Source organism: Mya arenaria, chromosome 6, assembly GCF_026914265.1.
Source record: "Mya arenaria isolate MELC-2E11 chromosome 6, ASM2691426v1".
NCBI lineage: Eukaryota > Metazoa > Mollusca > Bivalvia > Myida > Myidae > Mya > Mya arenaria.
In genome coordinates, this window is record NC_069127.1 from 17,634,290 (window position 1) to 17,661,729 (window position 27,440).

A 27,440-nucleotide genomic window follows, 5' to 3' on the forward strand; every position below is an offset into this window, starting at 1 on the left:
CCACGGACAAAAAAACCCATAATGTGTTCACATTATTTTCATAACAGGGCGTTGTGTATTTGTTTTTGGAAAAGGGACACTTTACCCGCTAAGAGTCTTTCAGTTGCTATTTATCTAGCATCTTTAATTCAAACCAAAATGTTTGGTTTAGAACCGCCTACAAATTCTAAATAAGTAGTGAACATTTTGGAGTCAGCGGAACGAGTATGCTACAATTAAATATATATTAGTATTCTAAATAGCTTATACTATAAATTGTACATGGAAGAAAACATTAAAAGTCAGCGTATTACTTGCGCGTTTCGGTAGCGTGTTCAGGCTTTTTGAGAAGTTCCGAATTAGTAAACATTCGTGTATATGACATTGAGAACCCAAAATTTGCCGGTACGAAGCATTGGGTGCATCACGTCATTGTTCCAGAAGGCAATTAAGTTCGCAAAAATTGTCAACCTTCGAATCTATTGAACTAAAAGTTCCGAATTATTTTTGCTCTGTTAGCGTCTTGACAATTTAGACTCGTTGATATTATTCTACCAGGTAAAGCACTGGCCTAACTTAAAGAAGGTAGCATCACTGGCGAAGTAATGCTGTAGCCCCTAAAAACTATAAATTGTTTGTAGTTCTCGCCTGAACGTGAGATTAAGCTGAATAACGCTATAGGGTTGCCTGAATAATACACATTACCGACAAATCGAATGCTTACATTTACATTGATTCACGTAAAAGATGTTCTTTTCATCAAACCAAACACAGTTATGTTCGAACCTTTGTGCTTCAACATATTCTTTAAACAGATAAAAAACTGTTTGATCATTGAAAACGGGTAAAAGACCTCAGTAACCTTTGGCAGGGCCATTTTCAGGAGTGATGTGTCACAGTGCATCGACAGTATATTGTTTGACATTTGATGATATGTATTTGTATATCACAGCAGTATATATTTAAAACCTTGGCCCTTAACAAAGCATAAGGACAAGAACTCAAATCTTATTATATCATTTTTAAAATGTTCTTCTGTTTTGCTTCATTCTTGCGAGATAATATTTTCTCAGCAGTTAAAGAGACACAACTTCGAGTATCTATTGTTTATTTTGCCAAATCTTCTTCCATGCTTTCTTTGTACCGGATGATCATTTTTCATCGACACTATTGCTCAAGACTAATCGATTTCAATTTCACATTTTCAATACAAAAGAAACTTACATATTGTTTAAAATAACATTTACATGTTTAATGTGATATCTTGAACAAATAATCAACTTCAAGAAGTGAACAAAAGCTTTTACTTAATTACATTAAGTAGAAAATGCTTGCCGTGCGAACACAGATGCATATCCTACAGAACAAAAAATATAAAAATTATATGAGGTTTGTTTGAAAGATTTATACAGCATGTTATTAGACTTAAATATTAAATTGACTTAGATCTAATAAAAAATATTTATTTATGACAGTTTATCTTTAAAATATTAAGGCGGATGGTCGCAATCTTTGATTTTGTCGTCCGTTTTGGACGAACGTGTGTCACCTTTGTATAACATTTACATGTGTCATCAAGCAAAATTTAATAATTGTAATTAGAACTGCGCAATTTTGTGATTTTTTTTCACGACATCACTACAGGCAAAAAAATGAAATAATATCTCGCCGAAATAAAGAAATGACAGAAATCAACCACAAACTGCCAGTTAATTGATAGTGGAGGACATTAAATCCATACCGTCTTTACAAATGTTTACAATGATGCTTTCGATATTATTTCTATTTAACATCCTCGAACATATCGTGTTACCATATCGGTAGGTGAATTTGATTAAACATCATTATCAGTGTCTACATTATAAAGACAGAAAGGAGAGTTGGCTAGTTGTAATTCCAAAGATGATGCTGTATGGGATTTGGTGTATCGTAATTGTTTTCTTAAAATTAATCAGGTAATACTTTTAAACATATTATTTTATCCCTGTTCTGAATGACTTTGTTTATAAGATTATGTCAGATTCTGATGAGACATAGTAATATCAAGCTCACTATAAGAAAAATGAACACCAAAATTAATTATAAAATAATAGATTGGTAATTACAAGAATTGTAATAATAGTTAGAACAGAATATGTATGATAGTGATAGTTGTCCGGTTAGCTAAATAGCTAGCGAACTCGCTTTTCACCAAGGCAAATCGGACAGACAGGACCGATTTCCGGCCTGTGCGTATGCGTGTTTTGTTGGTGATCGCAAAACTATACAAGTGGGTTTACAACGTACACAAAATGTCATAAAAAAGACCCATCCTACTTGTTCACGTACTAGATTATATAGTCATATCATGGTATAATGTACGTTATACTGTGACTTTGGTAAGATATGTGTTAATAGTCTCCTGCAATTATATAATTGAATGGCCACATGCCTATATACTATGCGTTTCTCATATGATTTAAATTAATAATTGTGGATGAAACGTTGATAAATAAAGTATTTATAGGAAAAGTGGTAAAATGTTTAATGTCGATTGGTTATTTAAGGCTTTAGATACCATACGCCACTCAGTTACTGGCAAACAAAGTCTCGTGATTAGATTGTATGCCGTTTTTAGGCTGTAACTGGTTACAAAATGGGACAAAATGCCTTCCTCGGTGAAATAATTGTTCGAAGGACCAAAACATAATATGTTTATTTTATTCTGAGGTTCTTTTAAAGCAAGCATAAAACATACATCCGTTGCAACATGTTTAGGTGTAATAAGGCGCAATTAAATGAAATCAGATTTGCAATCAAATAGCATTCTTTTCGGAAATGTTCTAATACAAATTGAATTTTATTTTAGTGTCAATATAGTCAACACAACACAATCAACATTGCTTTGGGGCTTTGTTGCAATTGCAGATGTTTTGAAAAAACTTTATTTTGTTACCGGGGAATAAATTTTATCGACTTTTTCATCTTTTTAGTTGAAAAGATATCAAGAAACCACAGTACATTTTGACACAAAATCATAATCATATTGTCAACACACTTTTCCGGATAAAATGCCAATGCCTTTTTTATCCTTAGCCTGATAAAATGCTTCATTTGTTAAATATTTGGCAAATTCTTTATAACTCCAAAACATGTTTTACCTTTGAAACATTTTTTTAAAAACGAAGAAAACAATAAACTGCGCTTCCTGAATGCTTCTCTGGGATATGGACTACTTCTGTTGATAACGCTTTGATTCAATCGTGCATATTTACACGTTTCTGTGTGTATATATATATATTTACTAAAATATATAAAGGTTAAATTACAAATGCATATATGCTTTTGTAAATTAAAATATCACTGATACTGCGCAGGGCTATGTATAACAAAATATCATGTGTTCATATTACGCTTTATAATCATAACATTAAGATACTATATTTCATTTTGCTTCGGCTGGCATGTCGGTGTCGAAAGATAATTATGTATAACAATTTCAGTTTGTTGACATTCATATAAAAATGATTAAAAATGTGTTTGTATATATGTATATACAAATTGTTTTATTTCACTTAGAAAACTTAATATACATATATATATTGTAAACTAAAGCTACGTGAATGTTGCACAGTGTAAAGTAATTTTCAATTTATTGCACGGAGTAACAATGCTTATTTACGTTCAATGCTTACTATAAACTGTATAAAACAGAACTAGTTGACACTAATTTAAAGCATTTACAAAGTCTGAAGGATCTTCATACATTGCTTTATTGACAGGGTTTATCAGGTTATTCAGATATTTGATATCTTCATTTGTTTGTGTTTTGTTACGAAAACACATCCAATAGGAAATTATTTTGTTTTGTTCCATAAACTGTATTCATTTTATCTTTACATTATTGATTTATTTCACTTTAATACTTGTGTCTATGAATGTATAACATGTACGGTTCCTGTAGCATTTCTTACATTTTGCTTTCGATATGATAACAATGTTTTCCATTGGACTCAACATCATTCTGTTTTAAAACTATGTTGACCGGTAAACAATATGAACTGTTACCCGCGCGTGAGGTTACGTCATAGGCACGTGATGGGTCTGACTGTTATTCTAGAAATAAACTGCAAATCGTTTTAATCCTTGAATTTCCGGTATTAGTTTTGTAATTTTGTTTGGTTCACGGAGAAAACCGAATCAATTTTATGCGCTCAATCGTCTATATGATCAGGATAATTACCAGACCTAAACAAATCAATATCAGACGTAAACACATAATGACGTGAATTGAAGATGTTTCCGATATTAATCTCAACAATTTGCTGGGAAATAGAGACTCGTTAAGCACGAAAAATGTTATTAAAATATATAATTAGTTTATAAAACAGTAATTGCATTGGCATTTTTGTAACAGTAAAAAATTGTTGTCCTACGGTGTCGGGGATGGCATTTTGAACTGGTGCCGTCACCTCGGTACAACAGTTTTGACTGTAACACAATTGCCCATGCAACAACTGTATAATGTTTTATTACGACGTATAATTATTGTTTACATACATTATTGTTTAAAGCTGATATGTTCGCACTTATTATCACTTTGATAAGATTGTATCTTCGAGCTCATTATATATTTTATCAATTTATTTTTGAACTCTTACTTTTTAGACCATTTAATTAAGCCTTATAAAATGCAACAATCACATACCAGTATTGATCTGATATCGCTTAACGTCCAGTGAAAGATATAGTAGTCAGCCGCTCTAGTAATCCGATGGGTGAATACTCAAAAAGCATATATTTTACTAGGAACGTTTTTCCAAACAAAATTAAGCAGTATATTAAAAGAAATTCAGTAAATGAGAATTGATAAAGTTATTGTCTATTGAATAGTAAGGGTTGTGCACTTTTGATAAGTCATGAATTTCTAGTATATGTTTAGACAAGGAGTGCGTTACAGAGGGCGTATACATTTTACTTTTATTGACATATTTGATAATACATAACTTTAAGTAAATTAATATGCTCCGAATAATAAAAAGGGAAGATATAACTTGTATTGCAAAAAAATCAAATTGTGTACATGAAACCAGTTCAGGAGTTAAGATCATAGGAGATGACTATGATGTCACGTTAGCCATTAGCGACCGTATTAGAACGTTTCGAAAAGCAGACACCCAAACCTCTTAAACATAGTAAAATTATTATCTCCTTTCTTGAAAATAATGTGTTATCTTCTAGATACAAATATTCAACAAACTATTACACCTGAAATAAATAGTAAACACTGCTAAATACAAATCAGAAATGGAACGGTTGAAAATTCAAAACAGTTTTTAATAAATAGCCATAATCACTTAAATAAATGTGAAAAAGATCTACAAAAACTTAATTGAAATAAATGACGAAAATTCAGAAGCTGAATTATGCTCGCGTGTCACAATACTTGGTGGAGAAAAAGATAACATCTATTTAAATAAAGCCAGAGGCGTCAAAATTGGATCTAAAGTAGATTTCATTGAAAAGGTGGAAACTAATTCCAAATATTTCTTTAATCTTGACAAAGCACGCAAAAGTCAGGAAGTTATATTTGGCAGCCATAATAAAAACATAATGATTTAAATTTAAGATATACTTAATGCTGAAGTCATATTCTATAAAGATTTGTACGCATTGGACTTAAAAAATGATAGGCTTTATGATCATAATGTACCAAATGTTGACATAGAATGTACTTAAGATTTGAAATGAGCTGACAATTGCGAGGGAGAAATTATTTATGAAGAAGCTACAAAAAGCTAATATGATAAAACCAAATAAAAGTCTTGGACCCGACGGTCTTTCAATAGAGTACTTGAAATCGTGTTGGCAATTAACTGGAAAGATTATTGTCTTTGCATTAAATCACGGCCATATAAAAGGTGAACTATTGCCACAAAACAAAGCGTTTTTTCCTCATTATATAAATAGGAGGATCCAAAAATATTTAACTGGCGACCTTTATCTCTTTCAGATATTGATTATAAAACAGCGGCAAAGATTTGAGCAAAACGTCTACAATATGTTGTACTTTGCATCATATGACATATCAACAAAGATACATTGAAAATAGAAACACATGTATATGTTTTGATTCATACAAATAGACGATTTCTTTGATAACACTAATTCATGCGATATGGACGGTGCAATTATATTTTAGATGAAAAGGCTCTGATAGTGAAGGTAACTTTTCCTGTTCGATAGTTCATATAAATATGAATTCAAATCTTCATTTCTATAATGGTTTAATACACTATGCTGTAACATAACATCATGAATTGAAAACAAATGATGTATTTCCGATTTATGTCCACTACATCGTGGTATACGACAAGTCTGTCATCATTCTGCATTGTTTTTTATCATAGTAGCTGAAGTAGCATAGTTAAGATAAAATGAAACTTATGAACATTCAAGGAAAACATTAAAATTACTCAGCTTGCATATGACACAACTGTTATCTCAAGAATCATAATTAAATTACAAGTGATATAATTGTAGAATTAGGGAAATATTCAGGATTGAAACTAAATAAGGCAAAACACAAGGTCTCTGGATTGTCAAATGCAACTCAAAAATGAAATAAAAAGTGGCATCATATTGAAGTTAAACTGAATTGATACAATTAACAAATTATAAAATAATAAGGACTTTGTTATAACTTATTGGTGTATATTTAATACCTTTATATTCATAAAGAATATGAGAAAACCTTTTCCATATTGATCTAATGATATTGATCCAGTATGCCTTAATTAATTTGGTAAGATAGTTAATCCTTTTTAATTATATTTTCTTTGAATTATATCCAAAATCGGGTATTCACATAGACTTCTTTTTTGGTGAAAAAAGGTCGAAACAGATAAAGATCTGATACTCTTCAAACTCTTCAAATTCTTTCAATAAATAAGATTATTTCTCAACGTGTTCTGAGTGATTTTGTTAAGCACATTCAAATGTAAGGTAACACTTTACCTTACAAAGTGTATCTTCTTACAATTTGACACAGTAATACTGGTTTGTTAAAGCTATTTGTATATAAGGAAAAAAACATTCATAAGGTTGCAACGTTAATGTGAATTTGAAAGCAAGCGGAATAATATTCGATAGATTTCGTGAGGAACCGACAGGAAATATACAAAAATGAACCAACTTATGGCAATAAAGTTAATGCTTCAATTAATTATATTAATCAAATACTGTATATCTAATGATAGGAAATGAAAATGATGAGTGCATCTGACATCCATATTTTCGATATTTTCTACTATTTTGTAACTTACAAACGTACCGTTCGTTTTGAAATATATGGATTTATAAATTTTTGAGTAAACAATTAAATCTGATATATATTTGCATTTCTTTTCGACATAAAACCTCGAAATATTTATATTTACGTTTTAGTACTTACGGGGCCATTGCAGTTGACTTAATTGTAGACACACACTGTTTCAGAATGAATGTAATTACAGAAGATTTAAAGGTTTTTTATGCCTGAAATATATATTTTAAATCTAGACAGCCAATTCCATGATTTGAGTGCTGCAGTATTAATTGAGGTTGTCCTACTAATTATAATCATCAAGAGAGATTGCAGGTTGTGAATATGTTCCATTGGGCGTTTCAAGGCTGTACATAAGGCATGCCGTAATCCATCTTGGAGTTCTAAAACAACGTTGGTCTTATATGTGTTGTGGAAGCCTAAGAATGGTTCGGGACATTTAAGGAGCAGCATACGACAGTAGACCAACCTCGCCAATGATAATTTGAACCCCTACCTTTTCTCTTGTTTTTCTGCTTTTATAAGAGTACAGCATCTTACTGGGATTACTATTAGTGTTTGTCAAACGTTTGATACTTGGTTCACTTGCAGATAATAAGGAAGAAATCGTCGCATATAAGGAATGTTTTAAGATAAAAATATCTGGACATGTCATTTAAAATATTTCTTAATAAAGATAAATACACTTAAGGCATTATTGAATGATTGAAGGATAAGAATAAAATGCTTCTGTAATACTGCCTTAGAACATTAAGTCCAGAATTATAAGCCTGGTTACATAATATGAATAGCTGTCAACGGTAACCTGTGGACATCAAATATTGCAAATTGTTTTCGTGATAGAGTAAATTTAAATGTTCTGCAAGTCGACGAGACCATGTATTTGAAACTTTTCCAAAAACAAAACTGAAACGTCCTTGTTTGATCGGCCGAGGCCATGGCCACCACGTGACAAACGACTATGGTCATACGACCAAAGGCAATGACCATGCGTCGATTTCCTTGCAAATCACCTGCTAAAATCATTTTGGTTTCGGTATTAATTGAGACATGCCGATTGTTGACTTTGTGATAACATTTACGACTTTGGGGAAGTGTTCGATAAATTAACAAGATTCGAATTAAATGACGGATGTCATTTTACTTGCTACGAAATCATAACATTTTGTCATAACATTTAAAATAGAAATATTTTACTTAGATAAATTATTACTGGTAAATTCAATATTTTTAATATATCTAAACGTTTGTTTCAAACAATGACTGTATCATATCTTTGATTTTTCCTTTCATTAGGTACTCTAAATTGTATTCCATCGTCTTCAGATAAAATCGGGATCCATAATCATAGAAGTACTTGGTGTTTACCTATTATTTTATTTTTTTATTATTAAGTTTCCTTAAAATAATGAATACTCTGATAAGATTTACCACAAATGATTTTGCTTCATTCGTGATTGTTTGGATAAGAGTCAGGTTGTGCACACAAACTGGTTTAAAAAAAAACAGTAAATTTTCATTGTACTGACCGTTCCAAAGCGCTACCTAACAATACTTGATAAACACTTCTAGTTGTTTTTATAAAGTATATATGTACTGTGTTGTTTGTGGAGTTTTGTGCTTTTATTCCATGTTTCTTGTTTGTGATCGTTTGTTTTTGTGTTCTATGGCTTTTTCGTTGATCCTGTGCCATTAATGGGGGTTTATGATTTAACTTTTGACTGCTGTGCTTGTTTCCGTAGTTTTTATACACATTTTGCAAATGAAATTGATTTAACTACTGTCTCATTTATATAATACGTTTTTTGTTTGTTTCTGTTTTATATGTGTTTTTCATGTTTTAAGTTGATTAGTATATGTATCCGTATATTATTGTTTAAACTGAAAAAAATCATATGATTCTCTGTGTTAATTTGTTTTTCTTTCGTACAAAGGGTGTTGATTGTGATGCCCACTAGGACTAGTTGTTAAATATAACTGAACAAATGAGCTACATTATCACATATTTGTTTACAGAATGTGCACGCTATTACATTTTTTGCGTTTAACAAATGCATTGCTTATTGTTAGATACGCGTTAAGATAAACATAATAAATTGCGACATCGCGTGATCGTTATGTCCTCATAATCTGAAAATCATCAAGCTATACAAATAATTGAAAAGAACTAGACGGTCTTTCAAATTTACTTTAACGCTCTTTGTAATTGCGCATTAACTTAAAGGACGAACACTAATGATTGCTCTAGCTATAACTTTGATCGAAATATTAGAGGCAACTACATTTGTCATAACCTCCGGCAAACAAATCATCACAAATCAAAATTAATTCAAATATAAGTAACGAATATTCTATTCCTGCTTATCTCATTATTTATGACAAATTTGCAGTCATGCAATTTTATTTAATGGCATGATTAGCTATCAACTCTACCTTATGGTGGCTGATTTCTGTAATTTACTATTAACGCTGCGAAAAAAAGGAAAGGACAATTCGAAAAGAGGCGGAGCAAAAATACAACAATATGAATAAATAGTGGCGAGGCGAGCAAACGATGCAAAACTAAAAAGAAAAATAATCTGGCATATTTTTTACTAGCCTCTTTACTTTTTTTGCGTATTTTCTCATCTCCATATTTTCTCATCTCCATACAGCTGTATGATTTGTTTTGATAACAATTTGTAGATTCAAACAGAGCCCAGTCACGTGGAGTATTTTGGCCCCGCTATAATGTGTACTGTCGAATTATCTGATTCTCGTGTTTTAAAATATTAAAACATTGTATGCCGTACACGTATAATTGTTTTTGAATAAATTACAAGTTGCGCATTCGATGGATTTGAATAATTACCGTAAATTATTAATATTGCAAAATATAAAAAAGGGCAATAACAACAATTGAAGACGCAAATCCGTTGGTTTCAGTCCTACTTTTAAAATGTGTAACAGCGTTTTCACTCGTTCATAGTCCCGTTGAATAGTGACAAACGTTTCCAACGTGTGGCGTGAACTGAGAAATCAACGAAATGTCTACACAAGCCTTTTAAAGGTTTCACAACAAAATCTAAATGCGACTACAATAAAGAACATTCAGTGCCTTACAAACGCATGTGAAGTCTAATCAGGCCTCCTTAGTGCCAAATTGACCACATTAGGGCAAATATAAAGCCCAATCGGTGTAAAACAAATCGTGAATTTCTAATTAAGCCTCTTCAGTGCCAGAAAGAATACATACTAGTTAGATGACATGACCATTAACAATTAAGAATGGGCTGGGCGTAGTGAACGCATGTTGCCTATGTGCAATTTTATTGTCTAAAATGTAGATTGAATTCTTAATTTAGCAATCATATGCCCCATTTGGATCCAAACAAATTCAAGCGCACTCAACCAAACACATGCGCATCTTTAAACAAGCCATTCAGTGCAAAATAACATGGTTAGGTAACCACAAAACCCATCCAGAGCCCCAAATTCATACCCAGATCTTAGAAAGTCCTATTTTGAGAGTGGATAAGAGTGAGATTGTGCACGCAAAATGGTTTAAATTCCCAGTAAATATATTTTACTGACCGTTTCAATGTCCCTTACAATCTAGTTTTTATAAATTATACATGCACTGTGTTGTTTGTGCAGTTTTGTGCTCTTTGTTGTTGTTGTTTTTGTGTTCTATGTCTTCGGCGTTTACCCTGTGTCATTAAACGGGGTTTATGTTTAAACCTTTGGCTACTGAGCTTGTTTCTGTAGCTTTCCATATAAATATCACTAGTTCTACCTGGACAACATCTTGGCAACCAGGATAACCATTCCGAGCAGAACAAACAAACAGCTCTAATTAAGCCCTACCAGTGTCACAAAGACACGTTGTACCAGAAATAATACATATTCAGAGACTTAAACACCCATATGCATATAGTATAAAAAAACACCATATAATGTTGGCTACCATAAACCCAATTCAGAACCAAACATACTTCTGTACAGCTCACATAAAGACTCACAAAAAGTGACCACATTTTGGCAGCCAGCCATTCAGCCTTTTAAATCCACACAAGCTCATGCGAAGCTATCATCAAACATTATCAGTGCCTAATAGACCACCTGTTGGCAAACATTTAGCCCATTCAGAGCCAATAAACCAATATGGTTCTCGCATTTGGCATTTCCAGTGTCGGATACTCTATATTTTGGTAACGATACAGCCCATTCAAAGCAAACTTTTCCCATGTGTAGCTTTATAAAGGACTTGTTCGTGGTTCTAACAGGAAACCTTAAATTTTATGGCCATTCCCTTAACGAATTCAATGCAGTATCTTTATTTTAGGTACTGCGGAAAATGAGAAATATACATTGTAATATATCCCTATTTAAATGTATGCCATATTTACAGATATAAAATATTCAATTAGAAATGTATGACGGCCATCGGAATTTCTTGGTCCTCATTATACATAGGTTTAACCAAATTCAGTTTAAAAAACTGATGTTTTTTCAATCATATTTGTTTCTGCAAGTGTGCCAAGTTTCAAAGTCTTCTTCCAACTACGGCAAGTTCCTTTTCACAATATAACCCGATTATTAAATTGTTATGTTTGAAACACAAAATTTAAGAGCGAGAATAACCGAGCAGTCAATTATATTTTCTATTTTGACATGAAATATGTATTTTTGGATGAACATGTAAATCAGCCGTCAACTTTCTGGGTAGGGGTTTTACCAGGCCTTGTCAAATGATTGAATCCCGATTGTCCGAGATCATCCGCTTGCTTAAGTCAGTTTAAATAATTGCATTTTACCAAAGTTGTTGCCTCATGTATTTACACTGATAACTTCGAATTTCACTTTAGGAACTTTCACACACTTTAAAACGTTAATCATCACCAAGGCATCAGCTTAAAATGACGTACTGATTAGCAGCCTGTAAAATAATCTTAGTTGAACATAGCTACTGCAGTGAAAATTAAGTTTACGTTATAGACAATGTTCAACAAATTGAACGAAAGGGAGGGGCAGATAATCAGTTCATGCATTTTTAGTGTAATTATTATGCATTATCGGGTTTAAGGAATTTGACTCTTATCACCAATACGAAAGGATCTTAAGATTTGTAAAGATAAAAATGTTTCAGCATTTGCATATGTTGTTTTTCAAATAATAGTTACATTTTACATTTTTTAAGTAAAGCGCGAAAATATAGCGTAAATTTTCATATGTACACAAATGATACGTTTTTCATTTTGATCATTGAAGTTAAACGGTTAAGAATGCATTTTTGCATCAACCTTTTTTGTCCCTTTAAAACACAGTCCAATATACATCAGCTAAGTCACAGATTTCTGGTGCAGGAATACAAGGTCTGGTTGTTACATGATTTGTTTTTGAAGTAAACTAGTTCAGGTCAAAGCATTGGTTTCGTTGTTATGTCATTAGGCGAACACTTTAACCATATCAATTACTTGTGAAACGATCACGATATTTCCATGACACTCTGACTTCAATAGTTATGGAAGTTTGCCATTGTTCAACTTTAAAATGTCAGACAAATATTTGCGTTTGCTTCATGGTTAGCTTGTTTCTTTAAAAGAGATAAAACAAAATATAATGTTCAGTGTAACACCTTTGTTTCAAAAGGAAACTAAACTGATTGCTAAAGGAATTTATATCTATAGCATGAAATGTTTTACATTTATATGAAAAACCACAGAAACAAGTCCAATGGTCGAACATTTAAATATAAACCCTGTTTAATTGCACAGGGTCAACGCTAATCACATAGAACACAAAAACAAACAATCGCAAATCAGATACATGAAACAACAAAACAAAACTCCCAAAACAATACACTACATAAATCATATATAAAACTAGGGGTGTTTATTAAGGATTGTTTGGTACAACCTTTGAACAGTTGGTAAAATGTAAATTTACGGAGGGGGCTAACAATTTTACTGCACAACACATATCGAAATACGTATTGATATACGTTTTAAAATTATGCACAAATATTTTATTACAACGTTTTCCGTTGTAAAAGAGTATTGCATTGATAGTTGCAAGGGTATAAAAGTCAACATGAGTTTCAGAGAAGTCAATGTTTCTTGCAGTTGTCCTTTGGAACTGATGCCTTTTTGAATCAAGTTCATTTAATGACTAATAGAGGAAACATAAGAATAAAATGGAAACTAAAAGGCACCTTCAGTTGGTATCAGTTAATGTTTAACAAGTTATTTCAAAAAGAACGCTAAAGTCCGCTGGAATAATAATGCTCTTTTACTTTACCTGAACTTAAAGCTTAATAGGCTTATAAGTAGGCTGATTAAAAATTATTGCTGAGTAGTAGTTACAGCACCAACTACACGCGTGATTTAGACTTAACCTGAACGGTTTAGCAGTCAAAAATCGAAAACAATGAACATGGTAAAAGTTGCCACAAACAACTATGCAAATTCGTAGCATTGGTAATGTGGCTTTGGTTTTATCAGTTGTAGAGTCATACCCTTGTTCAACTTTAAAAAATGATTCAAGTTGTGACGTTTATTTCATGGGTTGCTTAAAGCAATGAAAATAAATATCAAATGTGTTATTATTGTGTTTCAAGCATATTTCAAATCATTAGAAGCTAAACGGATTTCTAAGGTAATATAAATATCTACAGATCGAAATGTTTTATGTCAAACACTTTTCTTAGGTTCACATTTTACACATTCTGTTGAAGAAATAGCTTTGAAACGTAAACGAGCACCTTTGAAATAATACACTTCTATCAGGAAATAATCGGAAAACATTTTTAAGTTATTAAAATATATATTCAAAAATGTGTTGTTACATTTTATTAATTAACTTTCTTCTTAAACGCTACTAGCATGAAAAGAACTGATTTGGTTTATTGAATGTCATTTCGTGTAACTAATTATACAGAGTATTGAATTAAACAAGTTTGAAAACAACTTGAGGTTAAAAAGATTAAATATACATCGTACTCAATGGTACATTTTTATTGTCAAATATTTTCAGTCTGCTATCAATCCTTAGTATAAGTTTAAGATTTTCACAATGCCGTACACAGTTTGTAAAATAAAGTTGAACATTATTCATGCTTCTGCTACATTACTACTCCGAATGAGTTGAACATCAATGCTGCAATGTGTTTCATTATCATCTTGTTGTTTTGTTTTGTTTTCGATAAAAGAGGGCAAAGAAGGCATATAGACATGGCTTCATCATCTTATGTTTACTAATTTTCTTTTGTTTTGTTCTCGGAATAAAATCATAGAATGTTTATAGACTTGGATTTGTCGACTTGCAAAACGGTTGAATTTTGACTCAAAAACAGTTTTAAATATGTTGATGTCCACTGGTGACCGTTCAAAGCTTTTCACATGTTTGACCATGCACATAATTCTTCATTTAATTGTTCTTGCACTTTTTGTCGCTTAAACACTTTGCTCCGCATTCGTGTTACAAACACTTGTTTTGAAAGAGCCTTATATGTATACATATATATGCCATTCATTAGTGCATGTCTGGTGGTTCTGTTGTCTCACTTTGAATATATTTTTGTTACTGACCAGTAAAATCAAATTGCTTACGTCATGTTATCGCATGCGTTAACGATTATCTATATATTTGTAGACCAGCAGAAGCTGGGTTATGTGATAAAGCAGTCACATGCAGCAGCCAATGCTCATCCCGTAAACATTACACAACCGCGTGTGGATTTATGGGTTGGCAACGCTGTTCCAAATACAGGTTTGTTTTAACATTACAAATTATAAACTGTGCATTAAAAAACTGGAGGAATCGATCAAGATACAGTTATATAGCAATACTTGGGTAAACAGTAGGCGTAACCAAATATACATAGGTAAGAAAATGTATGAAAACTTGTACTATCCATACTGGCGATACCACTATAAATCTGCAGGTGGATACTATACCTGCTGGTGCATATTTTTATACCTTCACGTTCATATCATAATCACTCACGTTTATACGGGCTTGAAGGTTTGTTTGTGTAATGAACAACTTCCTTTCATTACCGGAGTGATGAGATTAAAATATTTTTGGCTCCATTGAACCATGAAATGAAAACTATAAAAGCTTGTCAATCATTGCTCAAATTAAGCGCGTGCATACCGACCTGCAAATTGTACATGTTTTTGACGGGGTTAAACCTCCGTTAGCCATTGAACATAAATACAGAAACACCCGGGGTGCATGTACATCTTAAATCAACACTCTCCATGTATGAATATTTTTGTTTACGCGTGCAAAATAGTTCTACATTTAATAGGAAAGTATGTTTCATTACTTTGCAAAACAGTATTCAGCAAACAGTTTTTTTTGTCATTTCAACTATGTTTGCAACTGAAAAATTTACAAAGTATCGCTGAAATCATTTTATTATTTAATTATCCGCTTATCACACTACAATGAACATGACGTCAATATGTGTGTTTAGAAGTAGAGCAAATAAGTCTGATTAAGTCTCGTAAAGGTTAGTTTAACCGAGATGGATGAATTTAATTGTTGGTGAATAATTCATATTTGAATACATTTTACAAGCAATTTCATGCTTAATCGATTTTCCCGTTCTTAATCTGATAGCAAGGTATGGGTTATCGTTGATTTACGGTGACTTCGTACCAGTAACCACTGCAATATCGTACCAGGAACATTCGTAACATTCGCCGATGATTCGGCTGGAAAAAATAACCAAGACTGGTAAAATGTATTAGTGGTGCGATATTGAAGGGGTATGCATATTTATATGAAAAACTACAGAAACAAGTTCTGTGGCCAAAAGTTTAAATATAAACCCCATTTATTGGCACAGGGGGTAAACGTTAAAGACAGAAAACTCAAAACCAAAATATTATAATCAATTTATTATTATACTGTGAGCATGATGTTGTTAAAATTCATTTATCGTCTTAAATACTTAAAGATATTTTTACAGCGGCTGTCATTTACTGAATGAATATGTGAATGGTCGAATAAGAAAGCAGTTTGGGATTAACAGTGCATTTGTTGTAGCATTATCCGGGATTTTATGTTTAAGCATTTGTCCTTGTCTACAAAGAAAATGATTGAGTGTTCTATTCCCATAATAAAAGTTGTTTTTTGGGGGGCAAAAGTGAAGTTTAAAGAAGTTAACTCACTGATAAAACTCAATACAAAAACATGAACGCTTTTACTGAAATTATGAATTTTGCATTCAAATGAGGCAGCAAAGTTTAAAGGAAAACAATTATTGTGTGAAACATGATGAAAAACACATTTATGACGGAGGTAATCCTTCCCTTTACTTTATCTTGAAGGATAATCTGTCGTCTAATAGTATTTTTAAATGTAAACGGTAATATAAGTTGGGCTATACGCATGTTTGTTAACATGTTTATAGGGCAAAAAGGTAATCTAATACACATTATAAATCCCAGCACTCGGTATAAATGTTTCATATGGACTATTCGATGTCTTAAGCAGTGATCTCTCATGATGTACTGTTGTTAACGATAAACAGGTAAATTTTCGGCCAAAACGTAACAATAAAAATATTCAACAAAGTGGCGTTTGGCCCTAGGGCCGTTTCCAAACAGATGGATGAAAAAAGGGGCACATCGGCCCCGACAAAAAAGAGCTTGAATGAGGTAATAAATAGAACCTTAAGACAAGTGGGAAACAATAAAATGTAATGTGGTCAACGATGTGTGATTGAAAGACTAAACAAATATTTCCCGGTGAACACGAATCAAAAATACATATGTTTAGTTTCGGCGGGCGTTTTTTTTGTACAAAATATAGATGTGTTCTATATAATTTTGTTTATTTAACCAGAAATATATACATAACATATAAAAAAAACATATACCTCCTCATAACCCTCAATTTATAATTGGAATCTGCAGGTTTATTTGTTAATGCGCTGGTATGAAATGCACATCTACAATTACACAACGAATAAGCCTGCAAATTAATCACGTTCCTTCATTTTAACATTTCTACTTTCATTTTTCAAGTTTTGATCCAATTAATACGCCAAAACAAGTGTCGAATACGTTCTGTCGATACAATCGCATCAACGACAATTGAACTTTAATTTTGTTGGCATTTTACTCATAAAAATGTTACGAATGGTGATTCATTATAAAGAAACAGACAACTGTCAGCCATTTCAGGACTCTTGTGAGTGTTAAATCATAGCAGTGAAACCACCCACCGCTGGATTTGTATATTAAAGAAGTAAAATGCTTAACATATGGCTTTGTTTTTATATACCTGTATACTGTAAGGTTCATTTCACTACAATGAAAATACTATAATCATATTTGTGTCTTAAAGGACGAAGTATAATACGTGTTACAAGACGTGTTACAGTAAGATTTGCTGCGAGGGATATGCCGGCCCAGATTGTGACAAACGTAAGTTTTATAATATAAATGAGTAAGTACTAGTATTACCTTATATAGTAGTGATATTTTTTTCTTCAGTTTCATGTTGTTATTTGCAACTCTCAATCTCCGCCTTGCCAACCGAGACCCTTTTTTCAGCATATTATTATAAAATGTCTAATCTTAACGATGATGATTGTGATATTGATGATAGATGCTGCTGCTGCTGTTGGCGATGATGATGATGATGATGATGATGATGATGATGATGATGATGATGATGATGATGATGATGATGATGATGATGATGATGATGATGATGATGACGATGTTGTCGATGACGATGTTGTCGATGTTATAAAGTCAATTGAATGTATATGTACATTATTTTGATACAGCCTTGTGTTTTGGGTCGACATCATGTTTGAACAACAACAGGTGTATATCCCCTAACATATGTAGCTGCAAAACGGGCTATCAGCGTCCGATGTGTCAAGGTATATAGTATTTACATTTAGATATAATTACATTCAAGAATAATATAAATAGTTGCGTGTAGCTTAAGTACACCAAAGAAAAAATGTTTTACCTCTTTTGAAAGGTAGATGCTGTGACTACGCATTTTTTATTATATGTTTCTGAAAGTTATCGCACATTTCAATCTAAATCATATTTTAAAGGTTCAATAACCGACCTAAGCGCTGAATGAAACAGAGCAATACCACCTATGACTTTCTTTAACCAGGACGATAAAAATGTGCGCTATTTGTTTTGAATAAGCGTGTATAGAACACTAATACAATGAAAATTTCATATATGTATACAGAATGACGCTGTCGAGTGTGAAGCCGTACTACAACGACAAATAAAATTTTATGTACTAAAATAATACTTTTTACTAAACTGATGGTTCAATATAAAAATTGTGACAGGCTGAATGTGTTTCAGATACAAACGAGTGTTCCGCAATTAATGGCGGCTGCCAGCACGTCTGCACTAACAACGTTGGGTCTTTCTCGTGCTCATGTAACAGAGGATATGTGTTAACGACTGACCTTAAAACATGTGAAGGTATGCTTGAAAACTGCTTAGACATGAATCTATATATGCGGTAGGAAGCATGCCGTCTGTTGATAACTGACCGTATGAACACGGAAACTCTTTTGTCATATCTATTAATGTTTTTGATGTTTATGTTACTGCTGTCATTTAGGTAGTTTGTTGCTGTGAAATCAAAATGTCTAGGCGGGAGAGTGTTGTGCATGTGTTTATGGGTCTTGCTCGAAATTTGTATTTACTTCTATAATAGAATTATAGATATATGCGTATTTACATTGATGGACATCAATGTGAAAAAAAAATTGTTACCTTATGTATCTTTGAACTAGTACTTAACACGCAATCATGTTTCTGTAATATGATTCTAATATTTACACCTCAACTTCCATTCCTTAAATGAACTGCCTTTCGGCAATTGCGTTCATCAATCGATGAAAGCAACATCTTCGGATATGTTCGGATCGTAATTCATTGCATAACAATATACATGAAAGCTATTGATCTTGTTATTGGTTGTATTGTGTCTGCAGGTCCCGTAAGATATAGATCAACATTTTTAAAAGTGTTAGTTTATTATATTTTTAATATATTGGTACCAAAAGTGTTTCAATTTTACGTTTTAAAGTGATTTCAAGTGGTTGATCTTTTCCCGCGTTATTGTGACGTCATTTGAAAAAAAATGCTTCCGGTTATAGTCGGGTCGTTCTATTTACAGAATGGGTAAGAACGGATTACTGAAAGGTTTTCTTAAATGAAAAAAAGTATTTTTTAACCATTCTGGACTGAAATAATGAATTATTGGTGTAAATATAAAGAATGAATTGCGGGGTTGATGTCATTATCGGGGATATGAACGCAATTGGGTTGGTCAAAGTACGCGTGGTGTCCTTCGGACTCCACACACATTAACCAACCCAATTGCGTTTATACCCCGATAATGACATCAACCCTGCAATTTATTCCTTAAATAGATACAAATGAGTGCTTATCAAACAATGGAGGATGTGCTCACACGTATACAAACATGCCAGGGACACATCAGTGCAGCTGTAAGGATGGCTACACACTTGCTTCTGACGGACGTCGATGCAATGGTTAATGTGTTTGAGTTTATAAAGCCTAGCAATTGCAGATTGCAAACTTTAAGGAGATGCTATTATTTCATATCTTATTATTGTCTTAATACTTAAATTGTATATTTAGACATAGATGAATGCAACCAAACTCCGTTCCCCTGTGATCAGCTATGCCACAATTTCCCCGGATCGTACGAATGCAGTTGTGATACCGGATATTACCCAGACACTAGTTCAAACACGTGCAAAGGTATTTAAAACAAATACCCTGTACTAACATAAATATACATTTTTTAGTAATTCATTTCGTGAATGGTTGAGCAAAATAATTAAGTTTGAAAATAATTGTCAACACTTTGCAATATCGGATATAAACTAAATAATATGACTATGGATTTTTGTATCTGTAAAATATGCATTGTAAAATACACACCTCTCAACTTCTGTCTAGAGGCAGGGTTACAATAATGAGTTCACATCAACAAACAATGTAAATAACAGCGGTTGAATATACATCACAAACATAAACAAGATTGTCATAAGGGATTTTGCGTTGGCACAGTCAGTTACCACGAGAGAGTCACTTCCAATACTTTTACTGTTTTTGTCCGAGCAATTTGCATTGCAATCTCTGGGCATAACACGGTTATAAGATGGTTATCTACGTCATATGAAAAATCAGTTGTATTGAGGCGGGAGACAAATATACTTATGGATTTATCTAGTATGCATTGCTTTATTTGGCAGAACGATCATTTGTAGCATACATGTAATTGCACACGGAATCCGTTACAGTTTTACAACTTTTCTCGGGTATTCAGCACGCAATGCTAAGGACGTCTTGTACTTATTTGAAAGAACATATTTACTCTAAACACATTTTTGAAGATCCATTTTTTATATATGTTTATGTTGAGACAACAGCACACTATCATCTGACCTGCCCGTTCTACGTGAAGCAAAGATCAAATATGACTGAAAATCTAAATGCGTTCGTTCCAATCTCCACCCCTGTCTCTTTTAATGTGACCATTATCTTGACGAGGATTCAACCATTGATATTTGCAAATTATGTTTCATCAAAACATCTCATCATTTCTTCTCCAAAAGTATATAATACATATTGTGTAATTGATTTCCAGACAGGCTTACATTGACCCATGGGGCTGAGTGACCATATCTTCACTCTCTTTTTTCAACTCTCCTTTCTATCTCATCTCTGTTTTAAGATATCTCTTCCGAAATATTTTGCCTACTAACGGTACTTAAACATCAAACATCGATAAAACGTACCTCAATACCTCGACACGATACCATACCAGAATACTACATTGCTCAAACGAGTAAAATGATTCTTAAACATATTTTTTAATTTGATATGGTAATTAAATTTACACTTAAGATAGTATTCAGTTTCATTCTATACTTCTATTGCGTCTCTGAAATGTTTATTAATTTGTATTTATTGTGTTTCTAGCACGATGTATCCTATGTTAACCATTTTATACTTGGCAATTAAGTTCATTTTATACAATATATACACGTTTTTCACAATCACACACACACACACACACACACGCACATACACGCGCGCACACGCACCCACACACACACATACACACAAAACAAACACCAAAACACACACACGCGCACACGGACAAACACTCGCACACGCACACACGCACAAACACACACACACATACACACACACTCACCTACACACGCGCACGCGCACACAAACACACACTCACACACACACACACGCACGCACGCATGCACGCACGCACGCACACACACACATACACACACACACGCACACACACACACATACACACATAGGCACACACACACACACACATATATACCTATATGCATGTGTGCTACAAAATAACTTAACTATTTTTAAACCAAAATGAAATATCTTGCTGAAAGATAGTGAAACACAGTATTGATTGTAATTAAAATATTTAACTAATTGTTTTTTGCATGTATTCTGTATATGTAACCCATCATTTTCTGTTTCAAAGACGTAAATGAGTGTGACACAGGCAACCATACGTGTGATCACATCTGTATCAACACAGAAGGGGCATACCGATGTAACTGCCGAAAAGGTTTTGAGCCTCACGGTAATGGAAGTGCATGTACAGGTACATTCCTCCTTCAAGATTATGCTTATTTTCAATGTTTTACAGTTCATAATATACTGAAGAATTCTATTGTCAAGAAACAATATTTATCGAGGAAAAACGCTTCGTTTTTTCACTTGCAAAGTCAATTTATTCCATTTCAAGCTAACGGGCATACAGATAATTCAAATACCGAAATGAATGTTAATATTGAAAGCACAAACTTAAGAATATTGTTAACAATATTTGTGAACTTTTTTTTAAACTCCAGTTAAAAGATTATACAACCATCATCCATATAAAGGCATGCAAGATACAACATCATTTAATACAAATATATTGCCGATTGTGTACATTTCTTAAAATGTTGCAACCTATATATGTTCTTAGACATAGACGAATGTTTAGAAGAAACGTCTCAGTGTTCCCAGAATTGTACTAATACTCCCGGCAGCTACACATGCAGCTGTGAGAATGGTTACATGCTTGGGACAGATAAATATACCTGTAACAGTATGTAAAACTATATTGATATAAAACACAAGGGTTTTCTCTTGTGGAGTTTCATTCCCTTAAGCCAATTTTTATACTAATGCAATAGTACATTAACTGAGCTTATATCAACGTAAGTGTTAATAGGTAACGTTCGAGTGCAATTCTGATCATGATGTAAAGTAGAACATTTCATTAGACCTTTTCTAATATATACAATATAGACCACACATGACAATCAACTGACACCTTGTAATTTGCAAATCGTCGCTAACTTCTGTATGATATTAATGCCAGACTAATTTGCTTAACAGACACAGACGAATGTCAAGGCGTCTCATGTGAGAATGGAGGATTTTGTATTGATCTTATTGGAGGGTATACCTGCTCTTGTGCTAAAGGCTATACAGGAATGCTCTGCGAAATCGGTTTGTGAAGTCCTAAATTAAAAAACTTTCGTAATATGCTTATAGCAGTCATAATCATTTTTTACAGATTCAAACCTTAAGGTTTTTTATAAACAGAAACGAAGGTTATGTCCATAAATCCTCTTAAGTCCGACTGCTGAGTTTGTAAACTGCGTATAACATACAAAGCCATGTTTAGATTGTTATGTTATACTGAATGTTTTTAGGAACAATTAAGCTTAAACACATTTTAATGTTTGCAGCAACATTGCATTTTTATAGTTGGATAAAATTCCAATTGATATGAATAAATTAAATTTAACTTCATCATGTGTATGTATTTTAACTATATATATATAAGCTGAAGACCGCGGGCTTACAGATTTTAGTTCCGCGAATCGAAATCAAGTATCGTCAAAATTACTTTTTGGCAATTGGTAATTGACAGTATATCGGTTACAATTATGGGTCACTTCAAATAGTTTTGGGATTTGATGTAATTGCCTGTGAACATTATATAAATAAAGAAGAATAGGGCTTATCGCGCCTACAGCCTTTCAACACGTTCAGCGCTTTTATTTAAACGGGTTATAGTTGACTTTAAATATCCTCAATACTGTTCCGTGCTGTTGTGACACAGCATCCCACTTCATACAAATGCACTGACTGCGAACAAGACACTGTTATATACAATACAAGTTTGTGGTACATTTATTATAATCCATAAATGAACGTAATTAATGTTAGCAAATAGATAAATTCGCCTTTGTTTAATTTAAATAAATTTGCAAAAGTTTTCATCTCACTCGCAATATGTGTAAGATGCATTTTAAACCGTTTTTTTTTTCGACTTCTGAAATATTCCATACTGTATTATATTTTGTAATTGAAATTAACAACAACTTGGAAAATGTTTTCATATGAAAAACTACAGAAACAAGCTCAGTAGTATCTTATCATCGATCGCCTTCTAGAATAACCATATCTGTGTTGTTTTACAACCTCTTTTGCGAGCTTTATTGGTAAGTTTAGGCAGTGTGTACATGTTTTACGAGTTATGTTTTCATTTAAAATAGTGTGAGTCAAACAATATTAAACAAACTTTATTGATCCTACAATATTTGTTTTCTTAATCATTTCACATTGAACGTGTTCGCGTGATGATCTTCGTTAAATGCTGGCCACGGGTTTCAACACTTGACTGCTTTAACTGTTAGGTTTTATTAAAGAAGAGTTATGGACGTCATGGTCAGTCTTAAAGGAAATATGTCAATGATGTTTAATGTTGGTATATAACTATTGGAAGAAAAAGAAAGACATTTAAAAAAAGCTGGAATACGCTTTACTGTAATGATTACATGTTTGGGATAAATACACCTGTAACAGTATGTAAAACTATATTGATATATAACACAAGGTTTTTCCTCTTGTAGAGTTTCTTTCCCTTAACCCAAATTTTAAACTAATACAATAGTACATTAACTGAGCTTATATTAACTTGTCAGTGTTTATAGGTAAACGTCCGAGTGCAAATCTAATCATCATCTAAAGCAGAACATTTCATCAGACCTTTCCTAATATATACAACATTGTCCACAAATACACTCAACTGACATCTTGTTATTTCCAAATCGTCGCTAAATCTGTATGATGTTAATTCCATATCATTTTCCTTAACAGACACAGACGAATGTCAAGGCGTCTCATGTGCGAATGGAGGTTTTTGTATTGATCTTATTGGAGGGTATACCTGCTCTTGTGCAAACGGCTATACGGGAATGCTCTGCGAACTGGGTTTGTGAAGTCCTACATTCAAAAACTTTCGTATAATGCTTAGAGCAGTCAAAATCATTATTTACAGATTCAAACAAGACACTGTTATATACAATACAAGTTTGTGGTACATTTATTATAATCCATAAATGAAAGTAAATAATGTTAGCAAATAGATAAATTCGCCTTTGTTTAAATTTGTAAAAGTTTTCATCTTACTCGCAATATGTGTAAGATGCATTATAAACCGTTTTTTTTCGACTTCTGAAATATTCCATACTGTATTTTTTTTGTAATTGAAATTAACAACAACTTGGATAATTTTTCATATGAAAAAACTACAGAAACATGCACAGTAGCATCTTATTATTGATCGCCTTCTAGAATAACCATATCTGTGTTGTTTTACAACCTCTTTTGCGAGCTTTATTGGTCAGTTTAGGCAGTGTGTACATCTTTTGCGAGTTATGTTTACAATTAAAAGAGTGTCACTCAAACAATATTAAACAAACTTTCTTGATCCTACAATATTTTTTCTTAACCATTTCACATTGAACGTGTTCGCGTGATGATCTTCGTTAAATGCTGGCCACGGGTTTCAACACTTGACCGCTTTAACTGTTAAGTTTTATTAAGGAAGAGCTATGGACGTCACGGTCAGTCTTCAAGGAAATATGTCAATGATGTTTAATGTTGGTATATAACTATTGGAAGAAAGACATTTCAAATAAATTTGTAATACGCTTTACTCATGTAAGTTTTTTACAAAAGAACAACATCAATGAATAGATATGACTCGGTTATGAAGACTTATGATATGGCATACTTGAAATTGTTACTTCACGCATATACACAAAAACAATAAAGACAAACACAACCTCACGCATGTTTGCAAGTACGTACGCATAAACAAGAATACTTTGAATAAGTTGAATTTAGACATTAAGTGAGATCTTCACTTTGAATAGTACTTAATGTGTTATGGTGTCTCTGTCTCATTTTTCCTATTTTCCGTTAAATCATCATGTATGCCTTAGATTATGGATGGATAAACTCATTGTATCATTTGTTGTCTGAAGCATTTTGAATACAAGAAAAACGCCGTTTCAACTAATGCAATGGTTTCATTTATCTAGATTTGAATGAGTGCCTAGGATTTCTAAATGGGGGCTGCGAGGATGAATGTATAAACACATTCGGTTCATTTGTTTGTAAATGCAGCGGCAACAACACCTTGGACGATAACGGCGGCACTTGTTCTGGTAAAGACAATAACCTAATGTTGTACCTTTTGCTTTGCTATGACAATAGTCTTATTTAAGTTTCCATAAAAAAAACACACCAATTTATAGCTAAATTTGCATTTGATCAACAAGCTGACTCAGTTCGATTACATATTTTGCTCTGATTTATCTTAAATATTGACAAATAAAAGGCTTTATTTAAAATGGTACGCATTGGTCACAGTGTCTAAGTATGTCAGGTATCAACAGAGTTAAAAGAGTAGTATAAATCATAATAGTTACATTACTTTACGTTGCCAGGTTCAACAGAACCAAGTGCATTTTCCAAATATGGTTTAGTGCGACAGTTTCTACCCCGAGGCTGCTCAACAATTCAGCTAACGAAATGCAACGAGGGAGCTGATTTTGATATTCTACTTTCATCAACATCAAAATGGTACAGATTGAAAACTGATCATAAAATAAAGTATACTTATGGAATTGTATTTGTTGAAACAAACAAAATAGCCCTTCCAGTGTCCATATCAGGAATGGAAGTCGTCATGGGAACTGACGATTTTAAACTTATAACCGGATCTTTGTCACGCGATGTCAAGGATGGCGTTCCATATATTGAGGAAAGAACGCTAAATTGCTGGAGTTTCGACATAACACCGCGAGATGTTAGAGACTTCCTGGTTTCTAATTCATTTTTATCATCATTCTTTCACAATATTGAAAATTCATTGCCTGATTGGTTAAAATTCTCCCCGAATGGCAACAAATCACTTGGTGTTAATGATTTGCAAACCGATCTCCGTCGAGGGAGCGAAATTCAACAGACAGAATGCAAGGGGGCACCTTTGACCTCCGATCGCCTTTATACAGTTTTGAAGTTTGGCAACAGTTTTAAGATGTCAATCTATGGTAAAGAAATCACGTCACCGGCCGAAGTCAGTAATAAAAAATTCTGCATCATTGTTGATGTCTGTCAGGTGAATGGAGGATCTGTATTTCTAATCCTTCCGGAAGAGTCTACGGACAAGATCCAAAATAAATTTAACAACCCTGGTGTTTATATCAAGCCAACAGGACTAGGATTTTCTCTTCAAAAACACATTGACGTACATGCAAAGTCAACACATGTGCAACAATGGAATGGCGATGAAGTATTTCAGTACCCGTAAGTTGATCAATAACCTTTTCTTATCGCAACTTAGGCCAGAGTCATAACGTTTTACACGACGGACTAAACCAGACGAATACTCTATGATATCATCCAAAGTTAGTGACTTATTCATTAATATTACAAGCTGTTAAAACATCTGATACAACTTTTAATAAATAACAGAGGAAAGTTTTAAACAACAAGACCGTACTATAAACTTTTTGAATAATTTACTTCCAGAGTGTTTCAAGAATCAAATATATGGATTGGAGGCGATGCTGTATTGGTGACTCAAACATTCCGAGTATCAGTAAAAACGGCAAATGTGTTCCTTTCAATTCCGTCTCTAACAAATGTAAGCTTGTATAGCAATATATATTTTTATTATGACAACTCAATATATTCATATAAAAATGTCGTTTGCTAAAGGGTTTAGAATG

General features: G+C 32.9%; 1 protein-coding gene across 1 annotated transcript in view; it reads left to right on the plus strand.

Annotated features, from left to right (window-relative positions):
- Positions 1–1,809: 1,809 nt before the first annotated feature.
- Positions 1,810–27,440, plus strand: part of LOC128239396 (uncharacterized) — a 32,302-nt gene continuing 6,671 nt past the window's right edge. Inside the window, exons 1-13 of the mRNA XM_052956020.1 lie at positions 1,810–1,934; positions 14,915–15,031; positions 17,624–17,703; positions 18,072–18,170; positions 18,622–18,744; positions 19,936–20,058; positions 21,836–21,958; positions 22,328–22,450; positions 22,744–22,857; positions 24,517–24,630; positions 25,746–25,871; positions 26,154–27,015; positions 27,241–27,355. Of these exons, the coding sequence (XP_052811980.1) occupies positions 1,882–1,934; positions 14,915–15,031; positions 17,624–17,703; positions 18,072–18,170; positions 18,622–18,744; positions 19,936–20,058; positions 21,836–21,958; positions 22,328–22,450; positions 22,744–22,857; positions 24,517–24,630; positions 25,746–25,871; positions 26,154–27,015; positions 27,241–27,355 (2,172 nt within the window). The 5' untranslated portion in view covers positions 1,810–1,881. The remainder of the gene's footprint in view (positions 1,935–14,914; positions 15,032–17,623; positions 17,704–18,071; positions 18,171–18,621; positions 18,745–19,935; positions 20,059–21,835; positions 21,959–22,327; positions 22,451–22,743; positions 22,858–24,516; positions 24,631–25,745; positions 25,872–26,153; positions 27,016–27,240; positions 27,356–27,440) is intronic.